Source organism: Sapajus apella, unplaced genomic scaffold (genome assembly GCF_009761245.1).
Source record: "Sapajus apella isolate SASKATOON/1434 unplaced genomic scaffold, GSC_monkey_1.0 scaffold22, whole genome shotgun sequence".
Lineage (NCBI taxonomy): Eukaryota > Metazoa > Chordata > Mammalia > Primates > Cebidae > Sapajus > Sapajus apella.
The window spans coordinates 16,172,142-16,187,669 of record NW_022436962.1 but is presented as its reverse complement, the minus strand read 5'-3'; the positions used below and the strand labels follow the sequence as shown (position 1 = coordinate 16,187,669).

Here is a 15,528-nt window from a genome sequence, read left to right as displayed (position 1 = left end):
TATAAAACCAAATCCCTTACTCAACTGAATGCCAACAAATATGCACCTTCTCCTTTAGCTCAAATATATTTTGCATGGCCTTACATGAATTGCTTAGATAAAAGCTTTTTCTCTTCTGCTTTTGTTATTTTAAAGTACAGATGCATTTGAGTCATTTTCTCCTTTTGTTTCATATCCTTAAGATCCAAAGCTTCAAAGACAGAATGTCAGCATGCAGTCGATTTATAACTGAACTCTTGAAGAGACACTGAAGAATTACCTTGTCAATCACCCCAAGGACTCTGAAGGCCTTCAGCTCCTCGGCAGGGCTTCTTAGGTTCCAAGGGGGCCTTGAACTTAGTGATCCTGGAGGCTAATGGAAGATATCAAAGATTATACATCAATCAGGGAGGTACTTGAAGGAAGGCTGCCTGCTGAAGCAAATGCCAGGCCAAAGGAAACTAAATTCATCATAAATCAGAGAATGGAAAGATGAAAGGAGGAAGTTTCTGTTTGTCTGTAATATAAGATTTTAAAAAATAAAAAATAAAGAAAATCAAAAAGCAAGAAAAAAGTTGCAAGTAAATAAATCATAACATTGAAAACAAAATTTTAAAAAGAAAAATTAATGAGCTGATACAGTTTCTAAAGCTATAATTCAGACCATACAGCTATCATAAAACTTTGCAACAAATGGATAACTGGGCCAATAATCAATCACAGTCTTCTATGTAGCCCAGACACCTCAAGAGCAATTTGGAAGTAGGGAAACTAAAAAATAACATAATAAGAAGCACACATGGAGAGGGAGGGGCACAAGCCATTTCCTCTCATCACGAAGCTACAGTCCTATAATTGTTGCTTGATAGATTCCAGAGGGACTGATCCATTCAAATTCAACTAGAAAAATTACCAATAACGGTGAAAAATTAAGAAGCTTCACCATATAACCAATAATTACTAAAACTGAGCCTGCTTAAGGGATGATTTACAAGAGAATTTTTCTTCAAATATCTGAATATCTGTGAGGGGGAAAACTATCTGTTAGCTACAAAAAAAGATCAGTGAACACAGGAGAGAACATTTAAATTCTGCAATTTTAAAATAATCCTAACTACCACTTATTGGTTTTAGTTTTTCCCTATCAGTAAAACAAGCCATTAAATTAGATAAATTCTAAGGCGACCTCCATATGGCATTTACAACTATAAAGTATTGCCACATGAACCCTTACATTAAAATGGTGATGCTGCAAAGGACAACAGGAGACACAAGGCCTTATTACATACTTAGAGCAGACCTTATTGCTATCAAAAATCTATTAGAATACAGAGGAAAGATTCTGACCCTACGAATGGAAGATAAAATATCCTGATCAAACATGATGGTAAGAGAATTACTGAGATACCATTTTGGATACTTTAAGTCTCTGTACAGACCAACATCACTAGACAGACATCTCCTTGAGAATAGAAAATGTGCCTTATTCATTTCTGTATTCACAGTGTCTAGCATATTGCTAGTGTTCAGTTAGCTGGAAAATGTGAGGAAGGTCAGAAATGAGGAGAGGAGGGAGAAAGGAGGTAATGTAGGGAGGCAGGTTACTTGGAAAATTAGGTGTCATTTACAACTGAGAAAACTACCGCTTATGAAATTTTCTAAAAGCAGCAATTCTAACTGCTTTCAATTTTTGTTTTGTTTTTAGATTTAGCAAGCAAATAATAATTTAAATGTACCCGAAATGAGATTTAAGTTTTAAAGGAGACTTATTTCTTAAAGATACTTGAGAAAGTTGGTGATAGTGACAATTAGACTAGATAATCTTTAAAACTGATTTAATTTATACCTCTTAGCTACATTTCAAAAATATTGATTTAATGTGTCAATTCATGAGGTGTTGAGCTAGGTGCCATAAAAAAAAAAAAAAGCAGATATTTCTGCCTCCCTATGAGCTTAAAAATTAAGGGAAATCTTTTTAGGGCCATAAAAACATTTGGCAAGGTATTTTAGTGTTATAATATGTAAACAGACACGTAACAGAAATAATCTTTTCTGGTTTTTGGTCGGTTTTTTTTTTTTTTTTTTTTTTTGAGATGGAGTTTCACTCTTGTCACTCAGGCTGGAGTACAGTGGCATGATCTCGGCTTACTGCAACCTCTGCCTCCCAAGTTCAAGCGATCCTCCTGCCTCAGCCTCCCGAGTAGCTGGTATTATAGGTGCCTACCACCATGCCCAGCTAATTTTTTTATTTTTAGTAGAGACATGGTTTCACCATGTTGGTCAGGCTGGTTTCAAACTCCTGACCTCAAGTGACCCACCTGCCTCAGCCTCCCAAAGTGCTGGGATTACAGGCAAAGGATTACAGCCAAAGCGCCCAGCCAGTAGAAACAGTCTTCTCTATCTTCATTTATATTGTTTTGTCTCTATTCCTCACCCCATACCAGGTGATATACTTACAGGAAGTTAGTATTACATAATTCCTACTTTACAGATGAATAAAGGGATTCTCACAATGCTGGAGTGTTTGTCTGTGGTCAGGAAGAGAGACAGTGGAAGAACTCTAACTACTTACCCTAAAGCTTGCAGTCCTTTTACTAACCAACACATTCTGATAATTAAAAATTCTTTTTCTGCTGCTGCTTCTTGCTACAAGAACGAGTAAGAACTGCTTGCGATGTTGTCCAAAGGAATGCTAAGGAAAAGTGATAAGGGGGAAAAATAATACTTGAAATGATATTTTATCCATTACATTTGTCTTTGAAAATATGGCCAAGTATCTCCAACATCCCTATTTCCTATTTATACCTTCTTATTCACAGATGCCACTGGATCTTTCAGTTTCCAAAAAAAGTTATTGGTTCACCTGGCAATCTGAAGAGCAAAGAAAGCAAGCTGCAAAATCTCTACTGCATCTTTCAGGGAATAATTTCTGTGCACCTACTATGTGCATGATAACTGAAAGGGTTCAGTCTAACCCCAAGAAGTTCACCATTTATTTGAGGAGATAAGTCAAATAAATGAAAAGTTAAATAACGATAAAATATTATCTTAAAAATACGGGACTACATAGATACACCATTAGTGTATAAAAAACTGTGGTCTCAGAAAGATGGGGACTAAAGGTGATTTTAAATGCTATGTGGAAATTAGATTAGGAAAAGGATAGTCTATATTGTATACAATTGGAAAGCATTAGCCTGGAGAGGAAAAGTTGTTCAAATTGGAGAACAGAGGAAAATATATACTTAGGGTCAGCGTTCACAGGCCTTGAATGCCAAGAAGAAACGTCTTGACCATATATGTTCTCCAAAGTCTAGACAAGTTTTTAAATGAGAAATACCCAATGAACACAGTGATTTAGTAAGGTTACTCTTGCAAAGATGGGAATGGGGAAATTGAAGGGGGAATGACCAAAGGCAAAGAGATCATTAAAGTTCTCTTTCTACTTTAACCATCTGTAAAAGTTTGAGATCACAGAAATGAACAAAGAAAGATCATGAAATAAAATCAGCAATAAAAAAACTGTATTTCTCATATGCAGTGCTTAAATTGGGTAGAATCCTATAGATCTAATCCTTTCTTCAGATGGCAAAAGGACATACAAATCCACAGAATTTTAAGAGCAGAAAGAGACCTTATAGATCAAGTCCAATCTTTGTTTTCAGCTAAGAAAACTGAGATGCAGCAAGGTTAGCAAAAGTAGGTAATCGATAAGAGGGGATTAAATCTTACTTACAAAATAATAGCATGTTGTTACAGGAAACTCAGCCCATTGTGCTATGAAGCACAATGGAGGAAGCAGTGTATTTCTATGTAACATGACTGAGTTCCTTGACGGAAAAGTAACATTTTCACTTATATTTATTAGCTATTATAGCAGAAGATGCCTCGAGAGGCAAAGAGTAGTTGTATTCATCTATACCAGGACTAAAGACAAAGGAAGAGAGGCAAGAATATACAATGACCCAACAATATTCAAAAGCAGAGGTGGCAAGTACATATCACTCAACTGGCCAAGTCCACGGCAGGCATCTCTGTTAACTCCACAGCCTCACAACTCTTCTCAACACAATGCTCCTGGCAGCCAATACTCATGGATTAGAATTGGTACACTAGTTAAAGCCTACTTACTATTCCTGTTCTTGCTCTGTCGCTGAGGCTGGAGTGCAGTGACATGATCTCAGCTCACTTCAACCTCAGCCTCCCAGGTTCAAATGATAACCTCATGTCTCAGCCTCCTGAATAGCTGGGATTACAGGCATGTGCCATCACACCTAGATAATTTTTTTTGTATTTTTAGTAGAGATGGAGTTTTACCATGTTGGCCAGGCTGGTTTTGAACTTCTGACCTCAAGTGATCCGCCTGCCTCAGCCTTCCAAAGTGCTGGGATTACAGGCCAGTTGTACATTCTTTAAACAGTTTTATTTTTGTTTGAGGATTTGTTTTCAAAGTTGCTGTTCAGCCTGCCCACAGTCTTTTTCACTTGATATTATTTCCTTTTCTCAATGAGATCTCTCTCTATTCTTCCCAATCTGTTGGTGCAGTACTTCTTAAATTTTAATTTAACTGTATGTGTCATCTGATGATCTCGTTAAAAAGAAGATTCTGATTGAGTAGGTCTGATATTCTGCATTTCCACCAAGCTCTCAGGTGATGCTGAGGCCGCTGGTTCACCAATCACATTTAGAATAGGGTTACTTACTCTTCCTCAAATAACCAGAGAGAGAGTAATCATTATTGCAGGAAAATAAGTAATCAAGGACAAAAGGAAAGCACCACAAAGAATGTATCAAGAAATCACACTGAACACTGATGTCTAACTGTGCCAGCGCTCCTGAATTTGGCTTCATCCATGAATTTTTGGCTTTGCAAAGACTTTCATGGGCAATCAACCAAACCTAACACCCAGTCTTCTGAGCAGCACTAGGTCACATTTCAAGCCTGACACTTAATTGCAGGCCTATTACTGACTTAAGCACATGTCTCACTGAGGACAAATTTAAAATATTTTCTAAGGAATAATGGAAAAATATCAACTAATAATACAAGCAAACAAAATGCACAATAGAAAAATACTTTCAATATTATTATATCAGTTGTAGTCAAAATCTACAAATATTCAGATAAGTCATATATTCTATATATTAATTTTCACTCACATCTTACTGTCTTTTTCTAAATATGATCTTGAGTTTAAAATTCCTATAGCTAAAAAAAGTTAAAAAACTATTTTCCAGGGAGATCCTCTTTGAACATTAATTCTTAAATCATTCAATGTTGTCTACAATTTTTTTTTAAAGAAAGAAATCTGTCTCCTTCAGCTAAGATTTCACCTTTACTTCAAAAAAAACTCATTTCCTTTTTATCTGAAACCTGCTCCTAAATTTTCTTGGAGCCTTTTAATAATGAAGCAATGAAGAAAAGAGTAAAAGAGTGCTTTTTTTTCCTTTCTGTGCTTTTGTGAAAAGGATATTAACATGAATGATTGGGAAACTTAGGACTTTTATATTTACTATATAAGAATCTCTAAAGTTCACTAAAGCAAGCACTTAAAACTTCAAAGAAAACCTGACTGGATGGAGTCATGGCTTACTGTACCAAAGAAGAAAACAATAATTAACAAAAATTTAAAAACCAAAAAAGGGTTCCTTTATTGTCTTCATCAACCAGGCTAGAAAGAAATGTTTGCACACTAATTCCAGAGATAAATAATACCTGCTTTGCACTGAATTTGAGCTAAAGGGGACTTTGAAATCATTTATACAAATCCTCTCATCATGTTGGTTGAAATTCAGGCCCAATGATGGTTAAAGAAGCGAAATAATGAATTAACCAAGCTAATCACAACCCTCTGGAAGACATTTAACTTAAATTATACATAAGAAAATAATCAAGCATGCTTTTGACCAGAAAGGGCCAGGCTTAACAAAATCACATACAAAAGGAAAATTTAAAAATCAAATGTTTACCATAAAAGAAAAATACTGTGCCTACTCTCCTCTAGCCTCCTTGCCTAAGAACTGAAAAAATCCTACATAACAAACAAGATTCAGAAGGCAACTCTTTTTATCCTTTCTGATAGAATTTCCCATTATTCTACATGGCTCTTACCAGTCTAACTTTGTTTGCTCAACTATGTACATATATGGGTCCTCAACTATGCTACAGGATTTTCAAGAGCAGAAACCGTGTCATCATCTTTTGTATAACTCAAAAGTATATCTAGTTTGATTCTACATACAGTCTCAACACATGCTTAATGAATTACTGTATAATCAAATGTAATCAGCTTTCCTACATTAGATCTCTTCTGTTTTATTTTCATTAGAAGTTATGCTTGGGCCAGGCACAGTGGCTCACACCCTGTAATCCCAGCACTTTGGGAGGTCGAGGTGGGTGGATCACGAGGTCCAGAGATAGAGACCATCCTGGCCAACATGGTGAAACCCTGTCTCTACTAAAGATACAAAAATTATCTGGGCTTTGGTGGCATGTGCCTGTAGTCCCAGCTACTAGGGAGGCTGAGGCAGGAGAATCACTTGAACCCAGGAGGTGGAGGTTGCAGTGAGCCGAGATCACTCCACTGTACTCCAGCCTGGTGACAATGCAAGACTTCATCTCAAAAAAAAAAAAAGGGGGGGACCAGGCATCGTGGCTCACACCTGCAATCCCAGTACTTTGGGAGGCTGAGGCAGGTGGATCACAAGGTCAGAAGTTTGAGATGAGCCTGACCAACGTGGTGAAACCTCATCTCTACTAAAAATACAAAAATTAGCCAGGCATGGTGGTGCACACCTATAATGCCAGCTACTCAGGAGACTGGGGCAGGAGAATGGCTTGAACCTGGGAGGCAGAAGTTGCAGTGAGCCGAGATCGCGCACTGCACTCCAGCCTGGGTGACAGAGCGAGACTCTGTCTCAAAAAAAAAAAAGTTACGCTAGAAGAAATTCTGACTGATATACTTCATGGTTCTATTCTTCTAGTCAAAACTATACAGGAGGCTCAACATATTCATTTACCTAAGAAATTACTGCTTCATAGACATGCCTATAGGAAACTAACAGAAATGGAAAAGTAGGAGGATTACATGAATAAATATAGATAGACCATTCAAATTTAATGTTATAAGAATGAAAAGAATATTGGTAATTTTAAATCCCTAAAACTTTCAGAATATATACAAGATGGATTTAGTAAAACAAGTTCACAGGGAATTATGTTAATGCTTTTATCAATGCCCCCCCAAAATGAAATTGAGCATAAACACATTAATACTCCATAGGAGGAAGGTTGCCAATCCCATGGAAAATGAGAATTGAATCAAAGTAATGTTTACATAAATATTCCACTTAAAAAGATAAAATTCAATGTTGAAAAGGTAAAGGAAATAAATTTAATAATATAATTAAAAGAACAAATAACAGAGAATAAAATAAGATTACCAAACAGAATACAAACTAGAAGAGTCACAGTAATTCATAATCTGAAAGTGAATCAGTAGAATAATATCATTTAAAACATAATCATTATGTTAGAATAATATATTACTGCAAGATGAAATACAATCTTTCTGCTCTATAAGAAATGGTCAAACACTTAACATTAGAACGTCTCAGAATGTCTTACACTGGTTAGTACAGTGTTAATAACTGTTATCATTTTCAAAAAGTATACCAACCATAAAAATATGTGGGAAAAAGTATATAAAGCAGCATATAAAGGGGAAATAAAGAATTAAGCTAAAACTTAAGTCTTTGGTTTATGGGCTGATCTTTGTGATAGAGAGGCACTTGATTTATGTGTATATGTACAATCCACGTATGAGTGATTTTTTTTTTTTTTTTGACACAGAGTTTCACTCCTGTTACCCAGGCTGGCGTGCAATGGGGCAATCTCAACTCACCACAACTGCCGCCTCCCAGGTTCAAGCAATTCTTCTGCCTCAGCCTCCCGAGTAGCTGGGATTACAGACATGCGCCATCACACCCAGCTAATTTTGTATTTTTAGTAGCGACAGGGTTTCTCGATGTTGGTCAGGCTGGTCTCGAACTCCTGACCTCAGGTGATCCGCCCAGCTCAGCCTCCCAAAGGGGATTATAGGCGTGAGCCACTGTGACCAGCCTGAGCAATTTTTTTTTAACTTCATTTAATCCTAATAACTACCCAGGAAAAATTACTATATCCTCATTATTCAGATCTAGAAACTGACATTCAGAGTGGGATTAAGTAACTTGTCCAATCTTCTATGACTCCGAGTGCCAGAGTTGGATATAAACAAGCCTGCCTGACTCTTAGATCAATTAAGAAAATATATACTTTTTCCCATCTCTAGAAGGCACAATTCTTAAATTGCATTAGAAAAGCTTAGTTTGATATAAAGAAAAAATAACAGAAGTTTCCTCCAGAAATTTGTCAAATTTGTCAAATCCAGGTTGATAAGGCATAAATACAAAAATAATCTTCAATGTTTCTAATGTTTTCAGCATTCATTTGCATTTTAGACAAGTCTAGGGGAAGTCCCAAATAACCTTAACTATCCTTGCTAAGATTACGCTTTTATAATTTCAGGTGACCAACAGCATATACCTGTAGAAATTATGCTTAAAATGAATAGTTTTAACAAGAATCAATAAAATTGGAGAACAATTGTACAAGAATCACGATCTAACTTTAAAAAGTCCAAATACAAATAGGTATCGTAACAGTATAAATTACCGTCAATCTACGGATTGATGGGGATTAAGGGTACAGTAAGGAATTAATGAAAGGCCAAGAAAAGGAGAAAGTAAGACCCATTTTATTCCACTTTTGGTGGTTTGCTATAATGCTTTTCTTTCTACCACCAACCTTTATGAAAATTATTAATAAAATTCCAAAATTAAAATCCTGTAACATTTTAATTAGAAATAAAGTGGAGAGACCACACAGCAAAAAATCACTGAATACACAACAAAATATAAGACATACCTGAGATACATCATCAAGTTGAGGTTTCCCATAAAGACCAGAGATACTTTCTGCCCGCATGAGATACTCAGCTGTTCTTCTCTTCACAGCTTCTCGACGAGTAGGGCTTGACTCTCCTTAAAAAAAAAAAAAAAAAAAAAGGTCTGGACATGTGAAAAATACACTTTCTTCAATACATTCTGAAAATTAACTTCCTTCTACCCAATATCCTGCTTATTCACGTTTCTAACTAAAAAGAAGAGATATTCAAAGTTGGAAAAGACATGCAAGTTATTAACATCAACCAAGTCTAAATATTACCCCATTAATCTCATGTATCCAAATTCTAACATTCTCCTATTTAAATATGTATTGATAATTTGATGTATTTTAGTAGGAGTAAAATGTATAAGAAATGTATATTTGTAAAAAGCTCTGAAGACAAAAAGTCTTGTCATAGTCCAGACATGATACAGCTAAGCAACTCAACAAATAGGACCAAATGCAACAGATGTTTATGTGTGTGTGTGTGTGTGTGTGTCTGTGTGTGTGTTTTCAATCTTGGTTTTTCTCAAAAAACCAAATCCTACAAAACAATGTTTCCTGGTTTGCTGAATTGAAGTGAACTGACTTATAATAAAGCAGATAATTTCCCCCAAAAGATCACTAGTAGAGCCCTCTTCTTATTTCTGCCTGGAACAGCATCTTCTCCTGCTTCTGGGAAATGTCCCTTTCTTCTTCCCATCATACCCTTCTACCCCTTCTCCCCATCACTAATCAGGTGGTTTGAATGAAAGCTGCTTTCTTATTTCAGATGTCAGTCCCTCTAATCACCAATGTCCATTTAGCCAATGGTGGCCCCCCCAGTCACGAGCTGAGCCAATCACAGAACCCTATCCTTCTGGCCACAGCTGAAGAAGGGAGGAATTGTCACAACACAAACTGGACCTTCTCTGTTATTCAAGCTGTAAATAAGTGGAGTAGAAACTGCCAACATCTGATTTCTGACAATGCAAAAAAAAAAAAAAAAGTCAATCTGAAAGAATGACCTTGACTCAGAAAGTAGATATGGGAGACTTACAAGGAAAAATAGGAAGAAATCCCAGTGTTTTCAGGCGAACCTACATTCCTCTACTGTAAACGGCATCCCTGATTTCAGGTGAAGCTATATTCCTGCCCTTCTTCCCCGAGATAGTTCAAATTCGGATTTTGGCACACGCAAACCAAAGAATTCTAACCAAATATAGACCTTAACGAAAAGCTGCAACAAAGTTGGGACTGCAATTTTGCTAAATAACTTTCCTTTCACAGCTTTTATATTACTATTCCATCTCTTCTCTACTTCATGAGGAAATCACAAATATAACATCTTGGTGTGGGGAAAAAAATTATATTGCTTTTTAACTGTGGAACCATGTACACTTATTAACTCTCCAACTGCTGAACCCTCAATTAAAATGTCAGTGTACTTCTACCTCTGCCCTTACAATTTACTTCCTAAATGCAAGGTTTCAGAAGGCTTTTCTACTCAGTTGAAAAATGAGTATATTCTATGAAAATCACTTAAATAACTAAACATACCTTGAAGATAAAACATGCCACATAAATAACAGCTATTCAGTATTTCTACACAATACTAGTCCTTGGTTTAGAGTTTACTGTGTCTGGAGTCTGGGATTTCCATTTTCACTAGCTCTTCTAATTTCAGATTATGCCTTCCAAGCCCTAATTTAAATCCCCTTTTAATTCAATGTATTTAAGCTTTAATAAAAGTTTCAAAATTTGCTTTGTTAAAGAAAATCATCTCACAAAATAATTTGGAATTTGAAAATGTCAAGATATGGAACACCTAGTTAAAGCCATATTTTATAATCTAATTACTATTTTTTAGACTTTTGGTTTTTCTGCAACTTTCTAGGCAGCCTACATAGTAACAGAGAAATAAGAACCAGAAGTCAGAAGTTGAAATGGACTCCTGCTGAATATGATGGTTCCACTTCCAAGGCAACCACAATGATGGAAATACTGAAAGGCTTTTTAAACGTAACCTTATATACAGGCCAAGTGTGGCGGCTCATGCCTGTAATCCCAACACTTTGGGAGGCCGAGACAGGTGGATTACCTGAGATCAGGAGTTTGAGACCAGCCTGACCAACGTGGTGAAACCCTTTCTCACCTAAAAATACAAAATTAGTCAGGTGTGGTGCCAGGCATGTGTAATCCCAGCTACTTACGAGGCTGAGGCATGAGAATCATTTGAGCCCGGGAGGCAGAGGTTGCAGTGAGCTGAGATTGTGCCACTGCACTCCAGCCTAGACAACAGAGCAAGACTCTGTCTCAAAACAAACAAACAAACAAACAAACAAACAAACAAAAACAGTAACCTTATACATAAATACTATGGTTCCTTCCGTATCAGTCCCTTAAAAGAAGGTCACAATCACTGCTGATCAATAGCAGCATCCAGGAATAAAAACTATCTCTTGAAGATTTCTGCTCCTGGATGCTTATTCAGGTTTGTCAGTACGAGGGAAAAAAAATAGATGATTCTATGGATTTCCAGGATATTTCTAGCTAGTCAAATTACTGCCAAATGTGACTTGAAACAGATTTTAATAGGCTAAAAATGTTTAATTAGCTAACCTGCTTGATTTCTTGTTCTCCATTTTAAAATACACACAGACGGTCCACAATGATTATCGGTTAATCATTCATCTAGAGCAAGAATTTTCACTGGGCTTAGACATTCAAAAAAGAAAAAAACTAGGCTGGGCACAGTGGCTTACTTCTATAATCCCACCACTTTGGGAGGCCAAGGTGAGAGAACTACTTGATCCCAAGAGTTCAACACCAGCCTGGGCAACACAGGAAGACCCCATGTTTATCTCTACTGAAAATACAAAAATCAGCCAGGCATGTTGGCATGCAGCTGCGGTTCCAGCTACTTGGGAGGCTGAGGTGGGAGGATCGCCTAAACCCAGTAAGTGATGCATGCAGTGAGCCATGTTCATGCTACTGCATGAACCACTGTGCTCTAGCCTGGGGAAAAGAGCAAGACTCTGTCTTTAAAGAAAAAAGAAAAGAAAAACTGTTCCCATTATTTAATAACCTTTATTTAAAAAGTTCTTGTGTACCATAAAAGATGTATTAATGTGGACTGAGACAACCTGTGTTTCTTCACCTTCTCAATTTCTGATCAGAAGGGAGGAAAGATACAGGATGATTAGTGTCATCTCCGATAGGGAGTATCTGAGTAGATATAAGGAGAAAAATCCAAAGTTGTTGATGAAATTTACAGAAACACTCAACTACCCATCCTGTGTTTCTCAGGGCACCATCTCTGACTTCAGTCACTAAGAAAAGTTTTATAAGAAGGCATGGTAGCCGGGCACGGTGGCTCACGCTTGTAATCCCACCACTTTGGGAGGCCGAGGCGGGTGGATCACGAGGTCAATAGATCGAGACCATCCTGGTCAACATGGTGAAACCCCGTCTCTACTAAAAATACAAAAATTAGCTGGGCATGGTGGCGCACGCCTCTAGTCCCAGCTACTCGGGAGGCTGAGGCAGAAGAATTGCTTGAACCCAGGAGACAGAGGTTGCGGTGAGCCAAGATCGCGCCATTGCACTCCAGCCTGGGTAACAACAGCGAAACTCCGTCTCAAAAAAAAAAAAGAAGGCATGGTATACAGATAATGGAATCCAGAAATTCTAACTTATCCAAGAATCCATCACCATTTGGTACCCTTCATTACATCATATTCTATTTATAAGAAATATATTTCATGGCCAGGCATGGTGGCTCATGCCTGTAATCCCAGCACTTTGGGAGGCCAAGGCGGGTGGATCATGAGGTCAGGAGATCGAGACCATCCCGGCCAACATGGTGAAGCCCTGTCTTACCAAAAATACAAAAATTAGCTGGGTGTGGTGGTGTGCGCCTGTAGTCCCAGCTTCTCGGGAGGCTGAGGCAGGAGAATCGCTTGAACCTGGGAGGCGGAGGTTGCAGTGAGCCAAGATCATGCCACTGCACTCTAGCATGGGTGACAGAGCAAGACTCTGTCTCGATTAAAAAAAAAAAAAAAAGAGAGAGAGAGAGAGAAAGAAATCTATTTCTTCTCTTTTATAAGTAAGAAAATTAAGTTTCAGAAAATGAATGAAATGTCTTTCTCAGTTACACAGTTACTATAAGAGCCTGAACCTAAACCATGTCTTAGACTATACTTCAGGGTACTTGCCACTATCCTAAGCTACCTTTTAATATAAAGTATCATAACTGAATTTGAATTTGATTATTCTACTGTTTCTGAGTAGAACAAGAAAAATACAGAGCACAGGAGAAGTACAGGTGAGTATGGAAACAAAGATACAGAGAAACAAATCTAAGAATCTGAGAAAGGCGCCTGTCAGGCAACAAAGCAGAGTAGAATCAGAATGGAAAGACAACAGACAAAAATACAGGAAAGCTGGAGCTACAAAGAGGCATAAGTCACACCATGTAAAAGAGAATAAGCCTTTCTGAGAAAAACTGGTCTCTTGAACATCCTTATTACTCAAAGATTAATTTGGAAAACAATGGCCTTTTCTCATTTACCCATTAAAAAAAAATCTGGCTGGGCACAGTGCCTCACGCCTGTAAACCCAGCACTTCGGGAGACCAAGGCAGGTGGATTACCTGAGGTCAGGAGTTTGAGACCAGCCTGGTCAACCTAATGAAACCCATCTCTACTAAAAATAAAAAAATTAGCCAGGCTATAATTATAGTGCCTGTAATCCTAGCCACTCAGGAGGCTGAGGCAGGAGAATTGCACTCCAGCTTATACAACAAGAGCAAAACTCCATCTAAAAAAAAATAAAAAATAATAAAAAATAAAAATCAAGCAGCATTTTTACTCATGGAACTCAAAATATAATTCAGTTTTACAACCAGAATAAAAAATAGTTCTTCCAATTCTACCCTTTGTCACTAAAAAGAATATAACAGCCTCATCATTTGTTCAACGAAAGAAAAGTCATGCTAGAGGAAGAACAAGCCAATTTAAACATCTTGAAAGACAGTATGTCTATATCTGTGTTTCACGGGAAATTTTAAGGGTTATTAAGAGTATTTTGACTCTGTTTAATTTTTGCCACAAGCACAGAACTTAATCCCCACATGAGACTCTAGTTAGTCACATTTTATTATATTCTTATCTTTATTTCTCTGCCTTACAAATACCATCCCAGTGGGCTCTATACCACTGTGCTTAGTCAAGCATGCTTGATTTCATTCAGATTTATCCCATTAGAAAGAACATCCAAATCAAACTGGGTCTGAGTTTTTGCTTGTTGCTGCTTTTTTGCTTTTAACAACTTTAGTCACATAAAAGAAAACTCACATTTGAGACATGGCCTTGGTAGTTAGTTTTTTTTAAGAGCTGATTTATTATGTTTAATGGTGTTTTGTTCTTTTCAGGTACAGCCTACCATTTCTGCCTCATGCTAAGTGTTCTGAAAACAAAAGGCAACCTTGAGAAGAACAGTAATTTATGGTTCTACACGTCTACTACAACTCTGAAGCCATCAGCCTTCCGATGTATAACATGAACCAGTCAGGGAATCTGCTTTCCATTTGCATTTAGTCAACCCCCATTAATGTTTTTTTCAAAACCAATTTAATGTGACCCATAGAAATTCAGAGAGTCACCAAAGAATAAAAAAAGCAAAAGTCACAATAATATTGATGCCCAGGCAATGCCTCAATTATGATTGTTTTCAATGCTGTTTAGCAGTTTTTCTACTATCAGTAACATTAAATGAAAATTAATATTATACATCATTATATCATAGAGTGTTAAATACCTACAGAGACAGTATTCTCTTAGATTCAACAATTTCTTCCTGCTCCCTAACCTATTTTTCCTTGTTATGCAATTTTAAAAGAGGGGAAGCCAAAAGACTTATTTATTCCCTTCAAAATAACATTGCTGATCAGGTATGATGACTCACATCTGTAATCTCAGCACTTTGAAAGGCTGAGGCAGGAAGATGGCTTGAGCCCAGGAGTTTGAGACCAGCCTGGGCAACATAGTGGGACACCATCTCTACAAAAAAAAAATTTTTTTTTAATTAGCCAGGCCTAGTGGTACACACCTGTAGTCCCAGCTACTGGGGAGGCTGAGATGCAAAGATTGTTTGGGTCCAGGAGTTCAAGGCTGCAATGAGCTATGATGGCACCACTGCACTCCAGCCAGAGACACTGGCCTGGCAATAAAAATGGTCAGTCTCTTAGTGATGAGAAACTCTTATCCAAATAATAATAGCAGTCTCCTAAGTTTTCTTATGTTCTAAAGTCAAATGGCTTATAAAAAATTGAGATTAAAACATCACAAAGAGCTAATGAGAGACGCCAAAGGAAAAAGAAACAAAGAGACAAAACTAAGAAACTAAAATTCTTCCTATGAGAAGGAATAAAATATAATCGGGGAAAATTTGGAAATGAAACTCTACATAAATTATGAATTTTTAATCTGCCATACTGGTAAGCATGGAAAGTCTCCTGACCCCCATAAAGGAATACAGGGGAACATAGTCCAATAAAGGACTTTGGTCATTCTTTCACT

At 37.1% G+C, this 15,528-nt stretch overlaps 1 protein-coding gene across 15 annotated transcripts in view; it reads right to left on the bottom strand.

Annotated features, from left to right (window-relative positions):
- The window catches only part of RPS6KC1 (ribosomal protein S6 kinase C1), a 206,938-nt gene that overhangs the window by 93,393 nt on the left and 98,017 nt on the right, over nt 1-15,528 (bottom strand). For 12 of the 15 annotated variants that reach the window (XR_004272231.1, XM_032289202.1, XM_032289210.1 and 9 more), the window contains 2 exons: nt 8,948-9,063; nt 260-352 (listed from right to left, as the gene is read on the bottom strand). Coding sequence is in view for 11 of the 15 variants with exons in the window: in XM_032289202.1 (XP_032145093.1) it covers nt 260-352; nt 8,948-9,063 (209 nt within the window). In the remaining 4 variants the exon portion in view is untranslated. Of the gene's footprint in view, nt 1-259; nt 353-8,947; nt 9,064-9,704; nt 9,876-15,528 lie in introns of those variants that run through there. The other 3 variants (XM_032289205.1, XM_032289200.1, XM_032289207.1) reach the window with 2 other exon arrangements.